General features: G+C 38.4%; 1 protein-coding gene across 14 annotated transcripts in view; it reads right to left on the minus strand.

The window, feature by feature from the left end:
- Positions 1 to 13337, minus strand: part of kcnc3a (potassium voltage-gated channel, Shaw-related subfamily, member 3a) — a 67900-nt gene that overhangs the window by 7530 nt on the left and 47033 nt on the right. For 8 of the 14 annotated variants that reach the window (XR_013819659.1, XR_013819660.1, XM_079856985.1 and 5 more), the window contains exon 4: positions 11942 to 12148. Coding sequence is in view for 12 of the 14 variants with exons in the window: in XM_079856985.1 (XP_079713111.1) it covers positions 11942 to 12148 (207 nt within the window). In the remaining 2 variants the exon portion in view is untranslated. Of the gene's footprint in view, positions 1 to 8791; positions 9690 to 11941; positions 12149 to 13337 lie in introns of those variants that run through there. The other 6 variants (XM_079856992.1, XM_079856991.1, XM_079856988.1 and 3 more) reach the window with 2 other exon arrangements.

Raw genomic sequence — 13337 nt, forward strand, 5'->3', positions numbered from 1 at the left:
AAAAGAGCAGGTGGATGAAGCACCTGATGGCTGACTCAGACCAATAGTGAGGTAATGAGTGTAGCATCCAGGTGTTTGACCCAGTCTCAGACGGAACACTCTGCGTTCTGATACTAGCACTGGAGTCCAACAGAGAGTAGCAGAGGAGCTCCGTCTAGTCAAAGCAGCCTCACTCAGCACTGTGGGCCAGGTGAAGCTTGTGCCTTTCAGACTAAATGTCTTTCCATTAATAGCAGCAGATTCGTCTTCCCTCTACACATAAGTGTATTTCTGTAGATTAATAGTGACTTAAAACAGCTTCACGTGACCCGAAAGTGCCTGAAAGCTTTCCTTCCACATCCATTTCTGGCTTTGGACATTTTTTTCAGTCAGGCCAAACTTTCTTAAAGGGTTTGGATTTCCTTCTTTTCTTAAGTCCAGTGTTGTTGTAATTTGGTTACATATTCCCTTTTTAGTGATCTTTGTAGGCTATAATAACTGACTCAATTGACAGATTTCAAACAACTTCAGGAGTTCACTAAAAATGCTTTATGTTTATTTGCGTGTTGTCTGCATTGTTTTCGTTCTTAAAGGTACAAATGTAAGACTTTTGTAATAAAATATTCAGAAACCACTTGCACAGTGTGATATAATTCATGCAGTTGTGTACTTACATTATCCCAAAAAGTTCCCAAGGATTTTTAAATCCAGAGAAATTCCAGTTTTAAATAATGGCTCGTCCCTTGACATTGTCGCCTATCAATGACGTAATGTCCGCGCTATCCTCGGTTTCTGCTTGTAGAAACCATAGACATAATACATAGAAGCCTCATTAGCGGCCGTTTCAATGGGCCGCTATATGTAGCCGCTATTGAGGGATATATCTATGTATTCATATCTATGATACAATATCTTGCACGCCGCTGAATTGTGTCGTTCAGTCATCATGGTTCATGATTACTGATACAGAAAATCCCACAAAAAAACATAAACGTAGATCAACTGAGGCAAGCAAGCTTTGGGACAAACGGAGAAATAAAAAAAGGCTTGGCGTTTCGTTTTTTCTGCGCAGCATTAACCCACAAAATCATTTGACAAATAGTCACATATTAGGAACAGGCTAATATAGCATTACATTTTATGTTCCTTGCAGCTAATTAATTATGATGACATAAAATAGTGTGATCAAACGTACAGGTAATGCGAAAAAATTACAGATTGTTTCTTCATTTCACTTAAGAGATCATGACAGTGCAAACATGCCTGCAAAAATTAACAACTTAACAACTACCTTACTGACTATTGATACGCAGTAATTAGGAGTTTATTGAGGCAAAAGGTGCTGTTAATAGTTAGTTAATAGTGAGAATTGGACCCTAATCTAAAGTGTGACCACACAATCTTGCAGGTCAAAACTGAGTACTAGCTAGTGGATGATGCATCAGGATCACTTGAATCGGCTCTTTTAAACGCCAGGTTTGTCATTCCAAACATGCATTAATTTCAGTCTTCTATGTAAAACAAAATAAAATATTTTGAAAATCAGCTCTTTTTTCGACTCAAATCCAGGTTTTTTTGGACCCCACTGACTTTCATTGTATGGGCAAAAAACAAAACTTTAAAACTAAGGGTGTGTTCACACTTGTAGTTCGGTTTGCTTGGTTCATTTGGTCCAGAACCAAATAGTAGTAGTTCAAACCGCTTGTTTGGTGCGCACCAGGGTTCAGATGGTAGCGTTCACACTTATTCAAATGAACCGCACTAACAGAGCAATCGCACCAGGGTTCGTTTTAATTGAACCAAACATGCCAAGTGTGAACACACCCTAAATCTTCTTTTACGTTCCACAGAAGACAGAAAATCATTAATTTGATTAGTTTATCAAAACAGTGTTAACTTATTTCTTGTTTGTTTCTATGCTTTGGGTATGAGAAAAGCGCATTATAAATAAAACATACTATTATTATTATTATTCAGGTCTGGAACGGCATGAGGATGAGTAAATGATGACAGAATGTCCCATTTTGGGGCAAACTAAAAACTTTTTTCAAAACTGTCTGTTTGATTGTGTAAGGGGGAGATCTGGACTCACATATTGTTGTTTTTTGCTAAAGCCATCACAAATTGATATGGAAGGAAGAGCTGGCCCATTACATAGTAGACAACCCCCTCCTGACACAGGAGAACTTCCCACACGGACACAAACACAGTGAGTTAGAAGTCTTAAAGGGTTAGTTCGCCCAAAAATGAAAATTCTGTCAGTTATTACTCTCCCTCATGTTGTTCCAACCCCGTAAGACTTTCGTTCTTCTACGGAACACAATTTAACATATTTTTTGATGAAATCTGAGAGCTGTCTCATTCCTTCATAGGCTGCTAGGTAATCGATATCTGCCAGCCCAGAAAAGTTAGTAAAGACATCGTTAAAATAGTCCAAGTGACTACAGTGGCTCAACCTTAAGTTTATCAAGCGACAAGAATACTTTTTGTGCGCAAAACCCCTAACAATAATGACTTTATTCAACTACTAATTTTCTTCTGTGTGGGCCTCTGAGTGAGTTCACGTAGTGTAACAGCGCAGCGCTTCTGGGTTGTACGTCAGAACGTAGGCTCACTATTGGCCAGCATCATACGCATCACACACATGACCAGCGTCGACCAATAGTGAGCCTACGTTCTGACGTACAACCCAGAAGCGCTGCGTTTTTATTTTTTTTGCGCACAAAAAGTATTCTCGTCGCTTGATAAACTTAAGGTTGAGCCACTGTAGTCACTTGGACTATTTTAACATTATCTTTACTAACTTTTCTGGGCTGGCAGACATCGATTACCTAGAAGCCTATGAAGGAGTGAGACAGCTCTCAGATTTCATCAAAAAGATCTTAATTTGTGTTCCGAAGATGAACGAAAGTCTTACGGGGTTGGAACAACATGAGGGAGAGTGATTACTGACAGAATTTTCATTTTTGGGCGAACTAACCCTTTAACAGAACAAAACAAGAGACAAAAGCTCACAAGGAAGGAAAAACACGGGGTGTTAAGAAGGTCCTACTGTCGTATAGTCGGCAATCCTATCTCCAGTCCCTTGTGTGATGTAGTTCTGTAAGGAAGTGTGTGTGTGTGTGTGTGTGTGTGTGTGAGTCTGACTCAGAGGGCTGCTGGGACACTCTGGGTGCTGCACAGCCACTTGTCATTCAAAATCTACACCAAAGCATTGCCTATAGGAGCTGCAAAGGAAGGCAATGGTAGACAGATCTGGGTCATCATGTTCCTCACACCAGACCACTGGTGCAAGCCAGTAAGGGACTGTTTGCCACAGATGACTTGAGGGATTATACATATTTAACTATTTGGTTCTTTTATGCAACAGAGTCAAAAGTGTTAATTTACATAGAGAAAAATAAATCATGTGTGTGTGTGTGTGTGTGTGTGTGAATATAATGTTCTGTACTTGCATTATGTGATGCAAACACTGTACAGATGAAAACACACATTTTATTCCTATTGCTGGACTTGTCTTTACCTCTCTATTAGCATTTGCTTTCTCTGAATGGGATTGATTAGGATCAATATGGCTAGGCAGTACGTGTCCAACAGTAATATACTTTGCAATGTTTTTCCCTCTCTTTCTCTGAACAACTGCAATGTAAATGTGACGATTCAAACAAATTGTATTAATATTAGTGTTAATAAAATATTAGTTGTCCACTCTTAACACAGATGCTTTAGGACAATGCCTGTATTAAAATAATTGTGTTTGGACACAACTGCGCTTTCGGATTCCAATTCAAATATAGCTAGAACAACAGATCTAGATACCCAGAATGCAAGCAAAGCAAAGCAAAGCAAAGCAAAACTAAACTAAACTAAACTAGACTAGACTAGACTAGACTAGACTAGACTAGACTAAACTAAACTAAACTAAACTAAACAAGCAAATACATAGCAAAAAACAAAAAAGCAAAACAAAAAACAGATAAGAGTATTGAAACAGATAAGAAAAAAAACTTACATCAACCACTATTATAACAAAAAAAAAGAAAAAAAACAATTAAGATATATTTATGAATTGAACTGTTATGGTCATGGAAGTGCAAAAGTCTAATAATAATACCTATTTTTTTGTAATTTTCTGCATTTACTTACAGTACAATGATTCCAGCATAATCATTAACCTGTTGATTCATCTCATTATTGCCATCACACGCACAGTAACACAACTCACACTCGCCAGCCTTACGCATGCAACACAGAAGGGCTTTGGTGAGAGGTTACGTATGAAGAATTACAACAGTGTTGTGGACTTATGTAATTCAAACTTAAGCTCGACAGACTCTGTGCCTCTGCAATTCTTTAGTGAAAGAGATCTGGCTTAATAATTCAATTTGACTGTTGACTGTAAGTGCAGTAAGCAAGGCTTCGCCAAAATTGTCAAAGAGTGAGAATCAAGTTCTCGGAAGGCATGAAACGCAGAGTCTTAACATGATAGCTTCTCAGCTTAGCATAGTTTATGGTGGCTAACAATCATGCTAATAAGCCCATAGAGATGATACTACTGCATTCGTATGGGCAAGCCCTTGATCTGACATGGAAGAAAGTCCCTCTCTGCTGTGTGCACGTACCTCATGTCAAACTTTAGTGACACTACGAGGACTGTACAAGTGGCCTGGGGGTGGGATGGAAGGTGAGTGTTAGTATGCAGCACAAATATTAACCGCAGGATTGTTTAGATATAGTACAGCAATAAAATAAAGTTTAATATACTGTGTTGAACACTCTGGTCAGAGTCTGGTCTGTTGCAGTAACGAGCACATTGAAGCAAGTGCATCTTTTTAGCTATATTACATCACAATGGTCAAGTGAGGAAAGTTGGAGCTTTCTAATTGTTTTTTACTAGTAGGAAATTCATATTTATGGTAATATGATGTGAATGCACCATTATAGTCTCAAGTTTCAGCACTGTGTTTTGAGTTCATACACAGTATATTATATTTCATCTGTGTGATTCTATCCAGGTTAATATTTGCAATATCCACCAGTGGATATTTTTGTTCTTCCTTTAAACACAAACACTGATAGTCACATACATACATGTCACACATGACATCTGCATGTATGATTTTAGACACCGAATAACATGTAGACACAGCTCAACATGACACAACAGTACACAGCACAACACGAAATGACAGTACACAATCATTACACAACAAAGACACAAACACTGATCATTACAAAATAATATTTAAAAGAGGAATATGTAATGTATGTAATGACTGCAGTGAGAGTGGGAATAGTTTACATTCATTTACTGCATTATGCAGTACAAGGATGGACAGAACTATAAAATGATAACATTTAACGTGATCAATAATAAACAATTAACATAGAGCACATAGAGAAGTTCCCAGTAACAGTGTTTGACATGTCACTGCAGACTGCAGAACAGTATGTGAAATGATATCGATATAAATAATAAAAACAATTTTTAAAAACATATGCAGCTAGTAACAAGACAGCAGAGAACACTGCAAAACATCAAACGCTGAAATAATATTCACAGCACATCCAGATAAAGTATGATAGTGTCATAAATGCAGTACACCGTCAGTGATGGTGGAAGAGTCACGCACATCCATAAACAACACATCCGATTTGAACAGTTTGATTTGAAAGACAAAAAAAATGCACTGCATCCATTTCCTAACCTTTGATAACATCTTACCGAACATAAACCAGTCCCAATTCACCATAAAATGGAAACTGAACTGACACAAATCTTACAAACGTTTTTTATTCTCTACTTTGCATTTTTTTTTAATTCTTTTCTTGAACCCATCGTGTTCAGGCTTCTGTAAAACTGAAGTAAAAGGCAGTGGATCTGCATTTTATATACATTACTTGATGAATAATTTGCTATGATTCAATTCAATTAATAAGAAATGCTGCAGAGACAACGGTTGAATCCAGCAGTCTGGCTCACTATAAAAACGAACACTTCCAGTAATTAAAGCGACGGGCAGTCAAATGTTTTCATTTATCCTAACATGGAAAGAAATATTAACTATTTTGAATAGTCTTTATGAGGGATGTGTTATAATGAAAACTCAGGCCCCTCCCCCTTGCTCTGTCCCTCGAGGGGCAGTGACCCGAACAGAATGAGAGCACTGACCCCTCTGGAAGCATTATCGGCCAGGCCAGCAACCTCTCTGCCATATTTTGTCGCTCAATTTTTACTGCACTGCAGTCAAATTCTCACACCGATGCAACCTGGAACTTTGACAGTTGGCTGTAACGCCCGTGGGAACTGCTGATTGACTACAAAATAGCATGAAAAAGCAGTTGCAATTAAAAATTGTGCCAATTTGGTTGTTGGGAATCATTCTGGACTGCCATTCTGTGGACATATTTACTAATTTATAATATAATACGATTAATTTCTGCAGTATAGACTGCAGCAAATATATGAATGTAAACTGATTACTGGCATATACTATATAAAGACTGAGAGAGAAAGCGGTTCAGGTTTTGCAGCGACTTTAACAATTATTTGAAAGGACATGGATCACTTTTGATACACATAGTGATACATGATATGGTGAAATTGATAATGAATTGGACTATCTCATCAAGATATCGAGCCCTAGAGAGAGAACCCTCAGGTTCTCTGGTTACGGCAAAGATTCAGAAGAGAGGTTAAATGAGAGTAGAGGGGAAAATCAATCAGTCTGCAGAGGGAGAGGAATGGGAGGGAGAGAGAGAGAGAGAGAGAGAGAGAGAGAGAGGGGGGGGGGGGGGGGTGACTGCAGTCCTGCAGTGCAGTACTATTTCTACGCTTTAAGACAATGGTCAGAGAGGAAGATGACCACAACGCATCCAGACTGCAGCTCTCTCTCACACATTTAGCCTCACCACCAGAGTCTGTCAATGGCAGGGCCCAAGGGTATGTAACTCAAAGCTCTCAGTGTACTCCAAATATAAAACCACATCAAGAGAGCACTTTAGATTGAATAAATGATTGATAATATGGGGGGGGCAAGTGTATCTTGGGAGTAAGTGGGAGTCTGAAAGTTAAGGTTCTAACCAATTTTCCAGGTTTTAGAAGGCCACATTTTCTAGCCCCTTCATTTTATATTTCACCATGTTTAGCCTAGTCCCAGAATGCTCTCTTCCACTGTTTCCTTGGCAACAGTGGGCAGGAAGGAATGAGAGGGGAGAAGGTAGAAACAGAAAGAGGCAGAAGTTCGAGTGGGGAGAAGACAGAAGAACACATGATGTGGTGATTTAGGAGGAGACCGATGGAGTGGAATATAAAGGGATAGTTCACCCACAAATTAACGTTCTTTCATCATTTACTCACTCATTTGACTTTTTCTAAGGACTATGCTTAGATAGCCTAGATGTATTTATTTGTCCTCAAAGAGGAAATTGTGGAAACTACTATTTTCCATATAATAAAAGAGAAAGACAACAGCTGTCAATGCATGATTTTCAGTGAAATAATACTTGAATTTCAGTTTGTTCCTGACATAAAGCTACTCTGCAGTCTGACTTCAGAATACTTGGAAAATAACTTGGAAAATAGAGCACTAAGACTGGAATACACTACACAACTTTTGCCCAGATTTTTGCCTCGATGTGCAGTCTAAATGAGTTGACACTGAAAGTCAGAGTCAGTCTATAGATTTTGGGCCATCGGAGTTGACAGATTTGACAGAATATTGTGTAGTGTTTGATGGGCACAGAATCATCAAACATGCTTGATATTTTGAGCTGGTTTTAGAACATATTGTTTTCATCTGTCATGCTTCTCCTAGCAAGGAAGCGTGTGTTTCTGCATGAGTTTGTTGTGTTCGTAACGACTTTTAGTGTATGATGCCCAGTTTTTCTCTGTAACCATTTACAAAGTTGGCAAGTGAATGATGGCTAGTGTTTTAAAATATGTTCAGATTTTAAAAGTCGTGTAGTGTATTCCAGGCTGTAGACATATAGATTATGTTTATGATATTTTATGCTGTCTTTTTGTCCTTTTATTAAACTTGACAGTCCATTCACCAATTGTATGAATGACAGCAGCTTATATTCTTATATTACATTCTGATAAACATCTCCTTTTGTGTCCCACCGAATAAAGTCAGTCCGTATTCTTCGGTGGGACAAAAAAGGAGATGAAATTGAAATAACGGATAGAAATAACGATGAGTAAATCAATTGTCATATTGGGGTGAACTATTTTAAAACATCTATACCAACAGAACACACACACACACACACACACACACACACACACACACACACACACACACACACACACACACACAGAGAGAGAGAGATAGATAAATATTATGGAATCTATAAAGAAAAAGTTAGAAAACATCCAAAAGAGAAACTTTTGACCTTTCCTGACCTGTGCTCTTCTGTATTCGTCAATAGAACTGAAAGCATAATTGAAGAGGCACTGTGATCACAGTAAGACACACTATGTGGGCACAACTCAAGCCAGAAAGAGTGAGAGGGAAAAGAAGGGGAAAGAGAGAAAGGAGAAAGCAAGAAACAGTCTCACATTTAAAAAAAAAGCCTACTGTATGTGGCCATTTCCCCCCAATTTAGGGTGTTAACATATATGTAAACCTTTCAGTTTCCATTGGTAAAAATTGCATCACAGCACTTGCAACACAGTGTCCAGTTAAAATGGCAACAGCCCAGGTATGTCATTACAGCCCTACGAGAACTTACCTGTGTCTGTGGGCATCAGTGATATGTGTTTGCTGAGCTTTTAGTGTCTGTGTTGTGTGTTTTTTTATTTTTTTTTATCTTACCTCGTCATAAAATTCCCTCTTTAAATGTCCATGTATCTCTTTCAAGTCTACCAGACAGGTTTGTCTCTCCTCACCTGATGTTTTGTGTATATGTGCAGTAGAATTGTGTCCCTGATCAGTTAGACTACAGGACTGTAGCACACATCCTAACAGCGTCAGTGTTTCAGCACAGCCCCTAGACAGCATTTGCAATCTTAAAATACTATTCATGGCTAGAATATTGGAGTTCAGTATTTCTGGTCCATGTAATGAAGGGTTTTCATCTGCTGGCTGTGATGAAACACTGGTCAGTGGACCCCAGAGTGGAGGGCAGTTCCAGGAGAGAGAAGAAACCAGCTTTATTCAAAAAAATAAAACAGAAAATGCAAATAAAACACAACCCTTCCCAGTGACCGTTCACCAAAACCCCTAAGGCATAAAAAGGCATTCCTCTTTGGACTTCTTTCTGGTAGTAAATATAATGTGGGATGGCAATTATACTGCCCTAAAAAGGCAAAACAGAATAACTACACCCACACTGGAACTGGGGGAAATGGCTTCACTGAGTTTCCATTCTCAGACATTTTCTCCTGAATCTGAACATTGAGCCAAACCTGTTTGTTAAAGGTGAAATCAGTTTAAGAAATGGGATTTTGGACATAATGCAATGTGTAGTTACTGCGTTTTGCCTTTGAATGGCAATACAGTGAGCACTGAAACTCTACAAAGACCCGAGGGGCACTATACTAAGGTGAAAGGTCACCGCTAGGGAGGAGAAGGAGGAGGAAGAAGTCACAGCAACACTGAATGGATTACAGTGCACACACACACACGAAAACACACGAACAAGGGAAGACATGTGTAACAGTGTAGCAACAAGAGCTGACATACAAACGCATGACACGACACAACCTGAGGAAGGAGATAACACAACAACAGCTAGTCAGACAAGCGCACCTCAAAAACACACACATCAGAGAATACAACATCCCCAAACACACTCAAATTAAGCAGAAATCACACATATAACCACCTGTAATAACATATTTAACACATTTTCATTTCCTCAAATCTGTGGGTGTGTGAACTTGAGTGTGTCTTGAACTATACTGGCCTGAGGGTTAAAAGTGCAGCGTTAACTCGTGTCTGGTGATCAGTTCAGTCAAGAGAAAAGAGTGTGAACGATGTACAAACAGGATGAAGAAAAAAAAAGAAACTGAGGAAACAATCAGAGGCAAAAATAATTAGAATGACAAAAGTTTAGTTTTGATGGTAAAAATGAGAGTGAGAAAAACAGAGATGAGGGAGCTAGTGCTGTAATGATATCACTCATATTTGATATATATATATATATATATATATATATATATATATATATATATATATAGTGAAGGTTTTAAAGCTAGTCCAAGCAAACACTTATTCATTTTTGAGTCAGAGAGACACAGGAGATATTGACACTAGCTTGTTGTGAGTCAGTATCAGAAATTAACCAAGTCTCAGGGCAAAAATTCCACTGAAAGTTACAGAAATGCCCCTGATATTTTAAAAAAGACAAGAAAAAAAAGTCCCATAGGGAATGTTTCTATTTTTCAAAAAAGTAATATGATTCATTATATTAATACAAAAGTGAATTTCTGGCACTGCTGTGATTGATGCTACTGTGAAAATTTAGTATATGCAAATATAAAATACTCGAGTTAGATTAGTGTAATATTATACAAAATTGTCAAACACACAGACGGAACACACTGGAGGCATTGTCCTCCCTGACTCAAAAGCATATTGTTCCTGTTAAGCTCAGTTTAGTTTTACTGTGTACTGAAGTACTGAGTGTGACTATGTTTGTGTTTCATATCTATAGTTGCTCTAAAGTATGAATGTGCTAAATATAGTCTTAGTACAAATACTAGTAAATGTGTCCTTCTGAAATATAAACTTAATCCCCTGTGAAATAGCAGTATGCTGTATGGAGTAAATATTGACCATTTCTGTACTCAACTAATCTCTACGCTGCATCACAGGTGGCTTTCTTAAGTGTTACCTCTGATTCATTATGGTTTGATCCAGGAAGAGGCAGAATTGGCATTGAGGTCCTGCTGTAGCAGTGGCCCTTCCGACTTGAACCATTCCTCTCCTGGGTTGGCACCTGCAGCTTCTAGTGTTTTTGTTGGGGGGGGGGGAGTTGTAGGATTTGGTTGTGTACACGGGTGTATTTAGGATACGTGGAGGTTAATGGAAAGGTGCAGGAGTAGGAATGTATAGTATAGAAAGCAAGGCAGTAGATATTAATCATGCCATTGCAAAAAAGTAAAGGACATGAAAAGACATAAGAGGATGTGTCGCAAAGAGCATGAGGTGCAGAAGATTGGGAGGAAAGAGGGCAAGATGAAAGGTTGGAAGGAGGGAATAAGACATGGACAGAGACAAGCCAGGGTGGGAGGCCAGGAAGAGAAAGAGAATGAAGTAATAAATCAATGAATGAGAGCAAGAAAGAGCAAAAGCAAGCATGATACAGACAGACAGACAGACAGACATACAGACAGATAGATAGATAGATAGATAGATAGATAGATAGATAGATAGATAGATAGATAGATAGATAGATAGATAGATAGATAGATAGATAGATAGATAGATAGATAGCATTTGAAGAGCTTGTTGACCATACGCAGTGAATTTGTTTGATAAATCTGTTCATTTGTGCTAGGATTACGTTCACTGAAAAGTCATGATATTATCAAAGATTAAACACTATTACCAAAGATACGAATTGAATTATTACTGCGTGTGTGGTAGCAGCTTTGCTAATGATGAGCGCCCTTCAGAATGATTGATGTGGTGAATTATGAGGAGAAATGCAAGAGATGGAGGGAGCTTTGCTGTTAGTATGGATGCAGGAGAGTATGTTTCAATGCGTATACCTCTGATGTACTTTGTGAAGTGCATCTGAGTGCATGTATATTTGAGTATAGATGTGTATAAATATATATATATATATATATATATATATATATATATATTTCGCTATAGTGTTTTTTGCAATTTATGTGTGTTTGTCCTAATACGCAATAATAAGCATTGGATAATATAACTTACCTTTCTTTGTAATGTAGACTGAAAATATGAGTATAATAACACGATTGTTTGTGGGTGCCACATACCTTTCCTGACATTGCTGTCTGTGGTGCGGAACTCTCCGGTACTGAGAAGGAAGCAGGCCCTATCGTGGGGGTAGCGTTCACGGCCCGTGCCTGTCCCCAACCCACCAGTGGCCGGACTCCTGTCATCTGGCCCCAGCACCTGATCTATAGTGGGACAGTCCTCATTGGCCAGAGCTGCGTTTGCAGCATCCCCATTCTGCTTTGAGTCTGAAAGATAGATAGAGAGAAAGAAAGAAAGAAAGAAAGAAAAGACTATTAGTGGGACTGTGTGCATGTGAAATTAGAGAGAGTCATAGTAACATGAAAAGACAGGGAGGAAGGAAGAAAAAAGACAAGGATGAAAAGGGATGAATAAAAAGGAGCAAAAAATAGATATGTGCTACAAAAAGAGCATCAGCATCACTTGATTAAAATGGTGCAGGGGTATTTAGAACATCACACACACACACACACACACACACACACACACACACACACACACACACACACACATACACACACACACACACACACACACACACACACACACACACACACACACACACACACACACACACACACACACACACACACACACACACACATATACACACACACATATACACACACACACATACATATACACACACACACACACACACACACACACACACACACACACACACACACATACACACAACATGAATGAGTGTGAGACTGAGATGTACACACACTCAAACAAAGAAGCTGCAGGGGCACTTGTTCTTATAGCTTCAGACACAGCTGTCAAATCTAATCTGACGTGAGTTACTGCTCAACAATTTACAGAAATAAGCCAAGGGGCAAAGCCTGCTAAAGACATGGAGAGAGATAGAAAGAAAAGGAGAATGGGAAGGCGAGGGAGAACATGGCATAGAGACTGTTATGTAATTTGACCTCATTGGAAGGAATTACAAATATTTATCTGTGAAGACAGCAGTCCATATGACCATGAAATCTGGGAAGATGAACATTCACACTGGAGTGGTGACAAAAGGGTGATGAATGGATGTCACAAAAGTCTATAGCAAAGGTCATGACATCAAGTTCGCCAAACCAGATATAACTCATTTTCCTGACAGCCATTTAATTACAGTCATTAAAAGGACCATAAAAATACTTATAATACAATAAAATTTAAATAAAAAACATTTATTTACCTTAATGTGTTTAACCCTCATATTGTGTTCAGGGCCTTTTGACCCTGAGAGGTTTTTCTTTTCCCCAAAAAATGCTAGTTAATGTTATTGCATTGGACTAAAATTGACTGACTTTACTCACCCAGGGTATAACTACTTCCCTAAATATACTTTTTTTTTTGGTGAAATTATATTATTCTTTTGTTCTTTTTCACACAGATGAATTTTATCCTCAGATC

The sequence above is a fragment of the Squalius cephalus genome (assembly GCF_949319135.1).
Source record: "Squalius cephalus genome assembly, chromosome: 1".
NCBI lineage: Eukaryota > Metazoa > Chordata > Actinopteri > Cypriniformes > Leuciscidae > Squalius > Squalius cephalus.